At 41.3% G+C, this 13,622-nt stretch overlaps 1 protein-coding gene across 1 annotated transcript in view; it reads right to left on the bottom strand.

Moving 5' to 3' along the window:
• The window catches only part of MEI4 (meiotic double-stranded break formation protein 4), an 83,087-nt gene that overhangs the window by 53,279 nt on the left and 16,186 nt on the right, over positions 1-13,622 (bottom strand). Inside the window, exons 3-4 of the mRNA XM_044421451.1 lie at positions 11,821-12,066; positions 4,628-5,184 (exon numbers count right to left, since the gene is read on the bottom strand). Coding sequence (XP_044277386.1) covers positions 4,628-5,184; positions 11,821-12,066 — 803 coding nt within the window. The remainder of the gene's footprint in view (positions 1-4,627; positions 5,185-11,820; positions 12,067-13,622) is intronic.

Raw genomic sequence — 13,622 nt, 5'->3', positions numbered from 1 at the left:
AATTCTATTAGCTTCAGTCCTTCTGGCAGCAAGGCTGTTCAGGATTATGGAGAAACCATAGGAGCAGTAGTCTGAACATTTAAAATATGCTATGGAATGGTGGATTCTTATTAGCATAGGCTATGTTATCAAGAACAGCACACATGTAAGTTGACTGAGTTGACCCTAATTCTTAATAACGGTGATTCATGCCCTGGTAACTTCCTGGTTGGATTACTGTAACCCGCTCTACGTGGGGCTGCCCTTGAAAATGGTCTGGATACGTCAATTGGTACAAAATAGAGCTGCCAGGTTGCTGACAGGGACCGGTCGTTATTCTCATATAACACTGGTCCTTTATCAGCTACACTGGCTCCCAATTGAAGTCTGGGCCCAATTCAAGGTGCTGGTATTAACCTATAAAGCCCTAAATGGCTTAGGCTCAGAATACCTGAAGGACTGCCTCCTTCCCTACAAGCCATCACGCCCCTTAAGATTGGTGGGGGAGTCAGGTAAAGACCTTTTTATTCAACCATCATTTTAATAATTAAGGGTTTTAGATATTTTAAGATTTTTTTTCTTTTTCCTCATTCCACAGTTGTATTTTCTATTCTTTTTCTCCCTTTTTTTCCTAAGTTCACTATGTGTTGTTTAATATTGTTTTAATAATTGATGTTTTTACATTGTAACTTTATATTGTTGTAAGCCGCCCTGAGCTGCTCAGCGGAAAGGATGGGATATAAATGCTTGTAATTAATTAATTAATTAAGGTTACTACTAATAATTAGTAGTAGTGATTATTAATAATAATTTAGTTAATTTAATAACTACTACTAATAGTAGAAATAAGAATAACAACAATGTCCCTAGGCTTAACAAATGATGGAGAAGAATGGTTTCTTTCCCTGCAATCGAGTGTATGCCATCTTGAGATGGCACCCATTATGAAGAAAATCTTAACAAAGCAGTATATCATATAATTTGAGAGAGTAGCATTTAAGATTTATTTTAATTTAACTGTATCCATCCACGGGAGGAATACTAGTGGTATGGATTCACCCAGTCTGTGTATTCTTCCACACCTCCCAAAGCCTCATCAGCCTCCTAGCATATAGGACCACCATCCCCCCCCCAAAAAAAAAGCAGATGAGAGAAGCAGATTAGAAAAAGGGAAGGCCATTTGTCTGGTGTTGCCTACTTAAAATAATCTGCTCGAGCTGCCAAAACACAACTTTTGGGTGGCATACAGGGAATATAGGCACAATATAGGCTCCCTCCTTTGAGGGATAGAGGTGGGCTTGTGCTCTGTTCAGGAATAGCTAACAAACAACCTTGCTGGTCGTCGAGTTAAGTGAAAAGGACAAGCTGATTCCAGGAATAAACATCCATAGAGAATATGCCCCTAAATAATTTCTTATAATGAGCTACAAGTCTTTGTTGTGAGGCTTTGTCAGTTATGTGAAGGGTTTAGTCTCTTGTCATCATCTTGCAACAGTAGGTTAGAGTGGTTCTGTCAAGTGCCTCCTAATAACAATAAAAATCAATATATGTGCCTAACCTCCTCAGCTAGTAATTGACTTCTTACTGAAACTTATAGCCTAGACAAGACTCAGATTGTTCTGCCACAGTCTTTTAGGCCTCCAAACTGAGGCACAATATGGAAAACCCCTTGTAAGTTCTGTTAAAAATCATAAACATCACTCCAGACAGGAATAACACAAAACAGCCTGAAGAAATAGTTTTATATGTAAACACTAAAGGAAAAAACCATTTAAAAATATGTCCCTGGGAAAAATGGATACAAAATAGACAAATCATTCAGCTTCCCTTCCTACCTCCAGCCCACTCCCTGCCAATCCTGTATCTTCAGTATGCTGGGGAAAACAGGTTCAGCAAAATAAAATTTTAAAAAGCTAGACTTACAGGTATTAGAAAAAGCTCCTATGCACCCAAGCCCATATTTATTCTCAAAGTCAAGGTTAATTTGGGTTAACAAATCTCTCTCTCTCTCAAATATTCTTCATGACATCCACTTAATTGGCTTCCCAGAAACACAACCACTATGTAAGCCACGACTCTTAAACCTGTTAACAGTTAATACCAAGCACAGGTGTCTGGTGAAAATGCAAGCAAATTAAAACTGGTAATGAACACTTCTAAAATAATAATTCTTGTTATGCTGTAATCAAAGCCTATTAAGTAAGAGTACAACACTCTGTAGTGTTTCACAGACTGCCACTACATGCTGCTACATCCTTCTAAATGATAAAAATATTTTTAAATGGCAAAGTTCCTTGAAATTCTATGCTTAAGTAACTTGAAAACCAAAGCCACCTGTGTGTATATTACTAACTGCAAGCCCTTGAATTTATCTAACATGGAAGAGCTTGGCTCTTCTGCCCTGTGCCATATTTGAATTTGTTTGACATGGTCTAATCTTAGCACTCATGCATAATACGGTCTTTGAACATTTTCGAGACTATGCTATTACTCATGCTAATACTCTTGTTGAGCATCAAGATTGCCAGCGTGCTCATTAAGCGGCTTGTATAGTTTATGCATCACAACAGAGATACTAGCAACTTCGAGTCATGATACTGGCATTGTTCTATTATATAAGAACCTTTATGGTATCAAAAATTGTATGCCAGATCCATTTCAGTGCAGATGCGCAGAGACCAAAAGGCAGCTTACATGGGATTCAGGAGTCCCCTATACAGTCAGACTAAATCTCCCCACATCAAACCCTGGACTGAGGTCTGGAAAACTGACATTCCCATCCCAGAAAGGGATACAGCAACCATGTCCATCCCTCAGAATGACAACACTGCTGCTCGCCAGCCATGGAACAAGTGATTTGTATGTAGAAGGTCCTCGGTTTAACCCCCTGCATCTCTAGGTAGATTCCTTATGAATCTAAATCATATTATGAATATTCAGTGGAGGTGACAAATAGATTTAAGGTATTAGATCTGATAGAGTGTCTGAAGAACTGTGGATGGACATTCGCAACATTGCACAATAAAACAATTCCAAAGAAAAAGAAATGCAAGGAAGTAAAATGGCTGAGGAGGCTTTACAAATAGCTGAGGAAAGAAGTGAAAGGCAAGGGAGAAAGGGAAAGATACCCCCAACTAAATGCAGAATTCCAGAGAATAGCTAGAAGAGACAAGAAGGCCTTCTTAAATGAACAGTGCAAAGAAACAGGAAAACAATAGAATAGGAAAGACTAGAGATCTCTTCAAGAAAGTCAAAAAGCAATGTTTAAAACTGGACATGGAACAACTGATTGGTTCAAAATTGGGAAAGAAGTACAGCAAGGCTACATATTGTCACCCTGCCTATTTAACTTGTATGCAGTGTACATCATGCGAAAGGCCGGCTAGATGAACCACAAGCCAGAATTAAGATTGCCAGGAAAAATAACAACAACCTCAGATATGCAAATGATACCACTCTAATGGCAGAAAGTGAAAAGGAACTGAAGAGCCTCTTGATGCAGGTGAAGAGGAGAGCACAAAAATGGGCTTGAAACTCAACATCAAGAAAACTAAGATCATGGCATCCGGTCCCATCACTTCCTGGCAAATAGATGGAGAAGAAATGGAAATAGTGACAGATTTTATTTTTTTGGCCTCCAAGATCACCACTGATGGTGACTGCAGCCAAGAAATTAAAAGACGCTTGCTCCTGGGGAGGAAAGCTCTGGCAAATCTATTCAGCATACTAAAAAGCAGAGATATCACCCTGCCAACAAAAGTTCATTTAGTCAAAGCTACAGTTTTCCCAGATGTAATGTATGGCTGTGAGAGTTGGACCAAAAGGATGGCTGAGTGCTGAAGAACTGAGGGTTTTGAATTGTGGTGAGACTTCTGAGAGTCCCTTGGACTGCAAGGAGATCAAACCAGTCAGTCTTAGAGGAGATCAACCATGACTGCTCTTTAGAAGGCCAGATACTGAAGATGAAACTCAAGTACTCTGGCCATCTAATGAGAAAAAAAGGACTCACTGGAGAAGGCCCTGATGCTGGGAACAAATGAAGGCAAAAGGAGAAGGGGACAGCAGAGGGTGAGGTGGCTGGATGGCCTCACTGGGGAAGTGGGTGCGAACAACAATCTCTAGGTAGAGCTGGAAATGACCCCCATTTGAAAATCTCAAAATCAGTGCTGATTTTTGGACCAATATTATAACTCAAGTTTAGAGTAGCAGGTAGAAGTGGGTTTCATGTTCTTGTTGCTGCACAGGCCACAGCCTAGCTCCAGCAAGACTCACTGCATGGTCTAAGATGAAGCTGTATGATGTGGAGTGTGAGCCCACGTGGCTCACAGGAATAGAGAAAAATCCATTGGTGTGATATGGTTTGATACATTGGAATATACTTAGTCCAGCTACAGTGCAGCAGACTGGAGAATCCACAGAGATGATGTTGGCAGCTGACTACTGAGCATCCTTGCATGCTCAGTGTCTCCATGTCATGCAGAGGGCTAGAAGCAACCTTGTGCCCAGAATTTCCAGCAACCCAAAATGCTCAGCATTATACTTCCACCTTCAAACAAACATCATGCAATCTAACAATCATCATGCTAGTAAACTCAGCTGAACGTTGAAATGTCACAAATATTAAAGTTGTAGGTGCCATTTTACTTACTCTGTTGAGGTTGCTGCTGTTCAACACAACTGCTACAAGTCTTTTCATAGAGTCTTCCAGTTTCTTAAAACACTTGCCCAGAATTTGACTAGATACATCTGCATCACTTAACAGCTTGGTTATGACACAGACTGCCTGATGCATAACATCTGAAAAAGGCAATTCTGAAAGGCTGTATGAAGTAACGAGGCCATCGAGCAACTGAGAAAAAGAATCTGTTATTGTGGAGCAATCATTTCCAAGTTTTTTAAAGTCTGTTCTCAAACCGCCAGCCTCTGACAGTTTTTTTAGTTCAAGGAAATGTTGCAGGAACTGCATGTGAGAAACTACAGAGTCCCTCTTGCTGACACAAGAAGAAGTCAACAGTGGAAGTCGACTTGATGAAACATCAGATATAGAACTACTGCAACCACATTCCCTGAAGTTGAAAGTAGGTACGGTTTCCGGCACACCAGCTATGTAGTCGCTTGAGACATCGCATCCAGAATCTTCAAAATGGCCTGAGTAATCTTCAGTATTAGAAGGCAGCAGTGCCTCACCTACAGCATCTGGAGTTCCTGAAACACAAGAACAAAACCAGTCCATTGTGATGGACAGAGTGATGGACTTTGAACTGGGAGGTCTGGTTTCAAATCCCCACTCAGCCATGAAACTCACTAGGTGACTTTGGGTTATGAACCATCTCTTAGCACAAGCTACCTGTGAAAGATGTTGTGAAGTTACAATAAGAGGTGCTATAGAGAGTCATATGAGCAGTTGAGGGACCTGGTATGAGGACCAGCATATGAGGACCAAGGGATGCATTGTTCTGTGGCTCACACTCCAGCTGCTGGGTGTTGGAAATTGACAGACCTTCAGTAAAATGTGCAGGACGAAGCTAAGTGAGCAGAAACATACAAACACAACATTCAATTGCACCATTCATATAGATCTAAGATGTGCCAACCCACACTCCAATTAGACTTGAAAAACTAGACTGTTCTGGAAGAACAGGACGTCTTTCATGTAGTCAGAGAGACCCAGATTTTAAAATGCAAACAATTTCCTACCAAATGCGCCATTAAACAAAAATACCAAACCACATTTAACTTCCTGCCAGGGAATAGATTTACCAACACTTTCTCCAATTACACTGCAAATAATATATCAAAATGATACTAAGGTTTTCCATTACTCTTTGCTAGTTCACTATTTTAGGAACAGGAACACTGAAAGAGTTTGTAGTGTAATGTTGGTATGCTATTTTATTTTTTAGGGGGTTTTGGCCATATGCGTGCTAAATGTTTCCTTATTCCAATCCAGACCAATCTGTTTCTAAAAGCCTTCAATTAAAAATAGCATCTTTTGAATCATGTTTTTAAAAATGATTTAATCTTGCAGGCTATGCACCTCTTTTGTCATGAGTGTCTGTTATTATTACATGCTAAACCACACCTTGGCATTCTTGGTGAATTTATAGCCTGCATCTGATTTCAACATCTTTCTGCCTATTAGTGTTATTGCATTTATCCAACTGTGTGTTGTTTATACCAAGACTCTTCCTCTCTCAAACAAAGAGTGTTATAGTGTGCATAAACACTACATTAGTGTACGCTTGCACATTTCATTTAAGCTTCATCCATTCCATCAAAGAAGCAGGAAGGGGGTGACAAAGCTCACGCTGCTCTAAGGCAACTTCTGGGAACTGAGACAGCACCGATAAAATCACTTTTCCCTGCTCCGCAAATCAAATGTAAAGGCATGTTGCACAAGCAATTCTGCCCCTCGCTCTCTGAACTGGGAAGGCCTTATCAGTGCAGAAGGGTTAATACTATGCTTGCAAATGTCAATCAAGCGACGAAAAAAGTGCAAGTTCCTAACACTAAATGAAGTATCCATTTGTTTGACTGATTTGTACCACACCTTTCTACCAGAAACTGCACTTGAGACAGCTTACAATCATTCATAAAGACAACAATAAGCACATATATTTAAATATCATAAAACTATTTAAAACTATCAAAAACACATACCAGCAGCAGCATGAAAGCATCACACAATTCAACACACCCATCCACACACCAAAGGCCTACTTGCACGAAGGAGAGGTTGCCTACTGGTGAGAGGAGAGTGGAGAGGGGTGGAACCCAGCATCTCCCGGGGGCAGGGAGCTCCACAGCCAGAGGGAGGGTCCTCTTTCATGTTGCCACCAAGCGTGCCTCTAAAGGTGGCCATCTCCAAAGAGGGGCCTCTTCCCAAGATCTTAAGAACTGAGCAAGTTCATACAGGAGAAGGCAGCTTTTGAGCAGCCTGGTCCCACAGGCCATATTCTTGCAAAAGTACACTGTTTTCCCCCAAGCATTCTGTACAAGGACATGCTAGATGGGAAGTAGCATGGGTGCAGGCTTGTAAGTAACAGGTCTCGTTTGTAACCTGAAGGAATAATTTTACCAGGAGTTACCAGTCAAAGTGCTTTGGGGGAGGAGTGCTGAAAAAATATATATCTTTAGGCTTCATCCAACTTAGCAGTCTTATGTTGAAGGGAGAAAAATTTCAGCTGAGCAGCAGGGGAAAAAATCCTAATGGTCAAAGCAGTCAGATAATGGAAGCAACTGCCTAGGGAGGCAGTGGATTCTACTCCGTGGGAGATATTCAAGCAAAGACTGAAAAACTATTGGTCAGGGATTCTTTAAAATGGATTCCTGCATTAAGAAGGAAGTTCGACTTGAAGGCCAAAATGGGACCCTCCAACTTTATGAGTCTAGGACTCTAGACTGCATCTAGTCTGCTCTGTGCTCTGTGTTAGTTCTGTTCTAAGCAGGAACATTTTAAACAGAGTTTTTCTCACTAGTACTCAATCAAATATATTACTAAACGAGTTGTTTTCCTTAATCAGGTGGACTTTGTGTCCAGAAGTGCCTTCTGTCAGGTCCACGTGATTTCTCATCTATGTTCCTACTTGGATGAGTGGAGACTTGCTACAGAGACACATGCACTGATAACCTCTTGCCTAGACTATTGTAATGCACTAAACATATCGTGCCCTAAACAGCTTGGGACCAGGGTACCTGAGAGAGCGCCTCACTCCATATATTCCTACCCTTCCACTTAGATCCTCTTCAGAACTCCTTCTCCAAATACCCTCCTCTAGTGAGATCAAAGGGGAAAGGGCTAGGAGGAGCACATTCTAGGCAGTAGCTCCTAGACTCTGGAATTCACTCCTCAGGAATACAGTGGTACCTCGGCTCACAAACACCTCAGTTCACGACCAAATTGGGTTGCGAAAAAGATTTCGTAAAAATTTTGACTTGGCTTGTGAACTCTGCATTGGGTGGTGACCATGATCATGGTCATCCTCCCCCCCTGCCCTGAGTGGGGAGATGGCCACGATCATGCTGCGGGTGGGGGGGGGAGATGGCCCAGATTGCACCCGTCTTTCCTGCACAAGCACACCCATGATTGCGCCAGTCTTTCCTGCACGAGTGCAACCGCGATCTTGGCCATCTCTCCCCCACAGCACAATCACGCCTGTCTCTCCCCCCCCCCCCCAGCGCACCGGGATGATGGGAGCATGCAGCGACGACAGGCGTGATCGTGGTCATACCGGGGGGTGGGCAGGGAGATGGCAACCATCTTTGTTGTTCTTTGTCACTTTGCTTCACATTTTTCTGATTAAAAATAGTTACAGAACAGATTAACCTTATTTACATTAAACCTTATGGGGAAATTTAACTTGGCTCAAGACTAATTTGGGTCATGACCGGAGTCCTGGAACGGATTCAGTTCGTAAGCCAAGGTACCACTGTATATGGCTGGCAATAACTCTTCTTTCCTTTGGTGCCAGGTGAAAACTAATTTATTTAAACAAGCTTTTGGTTTATTTAATTTAATTTAATAATTTATTCTTTTATATTTGGTTACTTATTAATTATTTTAACTATATTTTGGTCAATTTACTCACTGTATATATTATGTTGTGTGTAGTTATATTTTATATATGTTTATTATTGTATCTATTTTATCTGTTTATTAATTGTTTTTATTGTATTCTATGTATGTAATGCTGCTTTAGCATTTGTTAGCTGCCCAGAGAAACTTTGGGCTATGGGGTGGCATAGAAATGGAAACAACTAACTAAATAAATAATCCAATCAATCCTTTCCCAAAATCCTTTCCTTTCCCATCACATCCTGTCTGAAAAGTCCTTTTCAAAAATCCAATTCTTAACACTTCTGATTTATTCTTGCTGTTGATTGCTTCTATATCAAGTTGGTTATTCTTTGTTAGTAGTTACATATAGGTTCCACTTCCCTTATCCCCTACTTCCCTCCCGCAACTTTGGGACCAGTTTTTAAGTGCTTTTTGCTTTTAAATTCAGTGTTTAAATCTCAGTTCAGTTTCTGTGTGTCTGGTCTTAGACAAATGACATACTTTGTCTTACAGAGTTCTTTTTAGCAGGTGTGTACAGAGGAATAAGAGTGAGAATACTCGGTACAACAGATATGTGAACAGAGTGCATTGGATATCGTGTGCACGCAAGAAATGGCTGGTACGCATTAAAGTACTGCACACTAGGTGCCATTTTTCTTTGTGTGTCATGCCAAAAGGAATAACTGGGTTAAGTCCCACACAGGGGTGAGCAGCATGCTGCCAGTGTCCCTCAGTGGTCATTGGTGTAAACCTCCACGTCTTCCCCCTGCTGTTGCCTTCCCATAAATTCTCAGCTCTCCACTGCTACCACTGCATAGGGATATCGCTGCCACCACTCTTCGGCTACCTCTGTCCCCTCCTTTCTCTCTTCCCCTCCTTGCCAACAGCAAAAGCACTGTTGCTGCGGCCACCCCACATCCTCTGCTTCCACATCTTCTGCTTTCCTTCCTGTGAGGTCAGCCTTCCCTGTGAAGGATACTATGTTCTGCGTTCCCTCTCAAATCGCATTATTGCTCCCTCTTATTATTCTTATTAATATCCTCTGAGAATCATAGAAGGAAGGCTTTATACTTAGTAATTTGGGGAGTTTACATCATATTGAACACTTACACAAATACAAGAATTCCTAATACTAAACCTGAAAATTTCAAGAAATGCTACCATCTTCAGCAGAAACAGTAAAGGGAAATTATGTAAGAGCAGATTCTTCTTCCTCTACTTTGATCTAGCTGAATTAATAACTCAAAAGTAATTCCAAACTAAAAGGATTTTTCAAGATACAGCCCAATGGATGGGAAGAAAAACGGTGGCAGAATGCTTTGAAAAGAAGATTGTCCTAAATGGGGTTGCACTCCCTCTGAGGGACAGGGTTCGCAGCTTGGGAGTGCTCCTCGACCCTGAGCTGTCTCTAGAAACTCAGGTGACTGCGGTGGTGAGGAGCGCCTTCCTTTAGCTTCGGCTGACACATCAGCTGCGTCCCTTCCAGGAGAACGACTGCCTGGCGACAGTGACACACGTGCTGGTAACTTCCCGATTAGATTTCTGTAATGCACTCTACGTGGGGCTACCCTTGAAGATGGTCCGGATACTTCAATTGGTGCAGAATAGAGCTGCCAGGTTGCTGACGGGGACTGGGCGTTGTTCTCATATAACCCCAGTTCTCCGTCAGCTCCACTGGCTCCCGATTGAAGTCCAGGCCCAATTCAAGGTGTTGGTTATGACCTATAAAGCCCTAAATGGCTTGGGACCTGGATATCTAAAGGAACGCTTGCGCCCATATATGCCCTCCTGCCCCTTGAGATCAGCAACGGATGCCCTTCTCCGGGAACCCTCTGTGAATGGTATTAGGAGGGTGAGTACCTGGAGGAGGGCTTTCTCTGCGGTGGCACCCCATCTATGGAATGTGCTCCCCAGAGAGGTCCGCCTGGCACCAAAAAACAAATAAAGACCTTTTTATTTAAAACTTATTTTAATTGCTAAATTATTGTATTTATTAGGATTTTAAATTAGCCGAGAATGCACCGCCGGGGGTTTTAAATGTTTTTCTTCTTTTAAATTGTTATATTGTTATTGTTTATGTATTTTTTGTGAGCCGCCCCGAGGCTTTGTTGTGATGGGGGTGGCATAGAAATGTTTTAAATAAATAAATAAATAAATAAATAAATAAATAAATAAGATTGCACTTCACACAAGCTATGATTGTTTGGATTGCATTACTCAGTTAAAGACCCTCTAGAAATATTACGTACTAGAAGTTCATCTTTACATGCACATTTTTCAGTTCAATGAAATGGGGAAAGGCCACATTTTGACAGCTACTGACTGCTCTTTAGAAGTGTCCAAGCAACATATGGGCAGAGCTGTCACTTTTTCATACCTTGTAAAGCTGCTTTTCTCAGTTGGACTTGCATGTGCGTACTTTTTCAGATCCAAATAGGCAGCCTTCCCTGACCTCAGGTGTGTCTGTTGTCGAAATGCAACAGGCAGCTTCCATGAGCACTGGCCAAAGTGGTTTATTTTTCACTTTAGTTTTCTTAGGCAGCCATCAAAAGCCAAGCTGTCAAAAGAAACCAAAGCCACAAATGATCTTTGTAAAACAAGAGTGGCCATTTGATCACTCCCTTTGTGGCATGATATTCTAGGCCATTTATCTGGACCTAACCCTTGGCAGTTTTTTCATGTTTTTCCATCCTTTTCCAAAATTCTGAGTGCTCAGGAAAGTGAAAAGGTGTGAGATAGCCTTTACCAAAGGCACAGACCTCCTACAGCTAGTTGTTGAAATCCCATTCTGTTTAAAAGAGTAGTTTTTCTTCTAACAAGGCTATCATTTTTTACTTTTTTTGGATGGATATAAATGCAGCCCCGAATGTGTATGTCCAGCTACTTCCCTATAGCCACAATGGGATCAGTCACAGACAACAAGACAACCCACTGTATATACAACCCCCAAAACAAGCCATCTTGTTGGAGACAATCACAACAGCCCATCGTGACTTGTCACTCATGATGGGCTGTTACACTGTACACAAACCAGACCTGAATCTCAAGTCCAACCTCATGTGGTAGGAAAGGATATTCCTGAAAAGAGGCAACAGGATCTCAAAACACACCAGTAGATATGCTTCCCAACAGACATACCTTTTGCCTTTCTTGAAAGTGCATAATGTGTTAGAAGAATACTATATAAGTGGCCAAGATCTATGGAAGAGAAATTTTCATTCAATGGCAGCTATACATGATAGCCCAAATTCATTCCAAACTGACATTAATAACTTAAAACTTACTATTTTCTCCACGTAATCCTGGGAAAAATGTACTCAAAAGGAGCTGCTGCCTTAAATGAAGAACTTCAGCTTCTAACACTTCAGCTCTCAATTTCCACTTGGAATCTTGTCTGGAAATTATTTTAGCCAGGTGCTCTGCATATTCTTTGCTGCTTTTATCTGGTGGCTTTGAACGGATAATAGCTAAAGCCAGTGCTAACTGTGATGTTTTCAAGTACCACGTCATGTCGTCTCTATCTTTCATTTCTGCCAGAGTAAACAAACAAAAAAAAAACTTTAGTGTTTTTCCCCTGTCAAATTATTTTACACACTTAAAGGTAATATTCTGAAAGGAGAACAGTTTTGCTAGTCTTAGCAAAGCCACAGCTTTGCCACATAGCCAAATATAAAATAACCAAATGTAAAAGAATTAAAAATTTAGAAATCTCAACAATATAGTATCAAGCACAAAATGTAGTCTGATAGTTTGAAAGGATAAAGATAAAGGTAAAGGTTTCCCCTTGACATTAAGTCCAGTCATGCTTGACTCTAGGGGGTGGTGCTCATCTCCGTTTCCTAGCCAAGGGAGCCAGCATTTGTCCGCAGACAGTCTCCAGTGGTCATGTGGCCGGCATGACTAAACACCAAAGTGCACAGAATGCTGTTACCTGCCCACCGAAGTGGTACCTGTTTATCTACTTGTATTTGCATGCTTCCGAACTGCAAGGTTGGCAGGAGCTGGGACAGAGCAACGGGAGCTCACCCAGTTGTGCAGATTCGAACCGGTGACCTTTCAATCAACCAGCCCAGCAGCACAGCGGTTTAAACCACTGCGCCACCTGCAGTCCTCATTGAAAGGGATAGTGTAAATCAAAAGACTCTCTAGTAACATGTGCCACAGTGAATGCCCTATTTCCGTTAAGGTATAGAAGCTACTAGTTTCTCTGAAAATTAAGTTCCATCAAATTCAGTGGGAAGGTTGCTTGCTAAAGAGTTTGGAAACTGTGTCTTATTTATTTATTTTTTATTTAAAGTTTTTCTATGCCGTCCCATTACTAAAAGTCTCTGGACAGCTTACAAAGACCAAAAAGCAAAAAAAATAATACTCAACGCAATGCATCCAATAAATAATGATAAAAACAAGGATAAAACCAATTAATTGTTAAAATGACAGGAAAATAAAAAGGTTTTTGCCTGACGCAGAAAAAAATAGAATGAAGGCACCAGGCAAATCTCCCTGGGGAGGTTGGGCAGTGACTCTGAGACATAGTGGAAAAGATGTGGGATTGCAGGGGTGTGCCTCAGGGACCCCCTTTCCTTCAGTCTGCCTGAGTTAAGTCACCATGAGTCATATGGAGAATGCAACCAATGACATGGTATGACAATCAATTCTGCCTGAGGCTGGGGACTCAACATATTTAAGTGCTGAACTTAAATTTACAGATTTGCCACTTTACCTTGCTTTTCTGAAAGGTCCTAGATATGATGTACGTGGCATTTAAGGACATGGGGCAAGCAATAGTTGAATCCACTGCTTGAACTGAGTCCATGTACCAGGGGTCTGAAAAAGGGGTAATCTTCACCATCTGAAATAACCTAGTATCCTAGGACAAGGGTGAATTTGCACAAATCACCGCTTGTGTCAGCGTTTGCAAGGCGTGTCTGAATGCGTATTTCAGGAGACTGGCAGAACATAGGGAAGGCTACAGAATTCTAACATAAGGTTTCTATGATAGTGGTTCCAAGGTGGTGCCCAAAATTTTGTTGAAGTTACCCACAAACATTTTAAACAAAAGTTTTTAGGACAGAAATTAAAAATAAGC

The sequence above is a fragment of the Varanus komodoensis genome, unplaced genomic scaffold (genome assembly GCF_004798865.1).
Source record: "Varanus komodoensis strain SLA01 unplaced genomic scaffold, ASM479886v1 scaffold12, whole genome shotgun sequence".
NCBI lineage: Eukaryota > Metazoa > Chordata > Lepidosauria > Squamata > Varanidae > Varanus > Varanus komodoensis.
The sequence above is the reverse complement of the archived record's forward strand: the minus strand, read 5'-3'. Positions and strand labels throughout refer to the sequence as shown.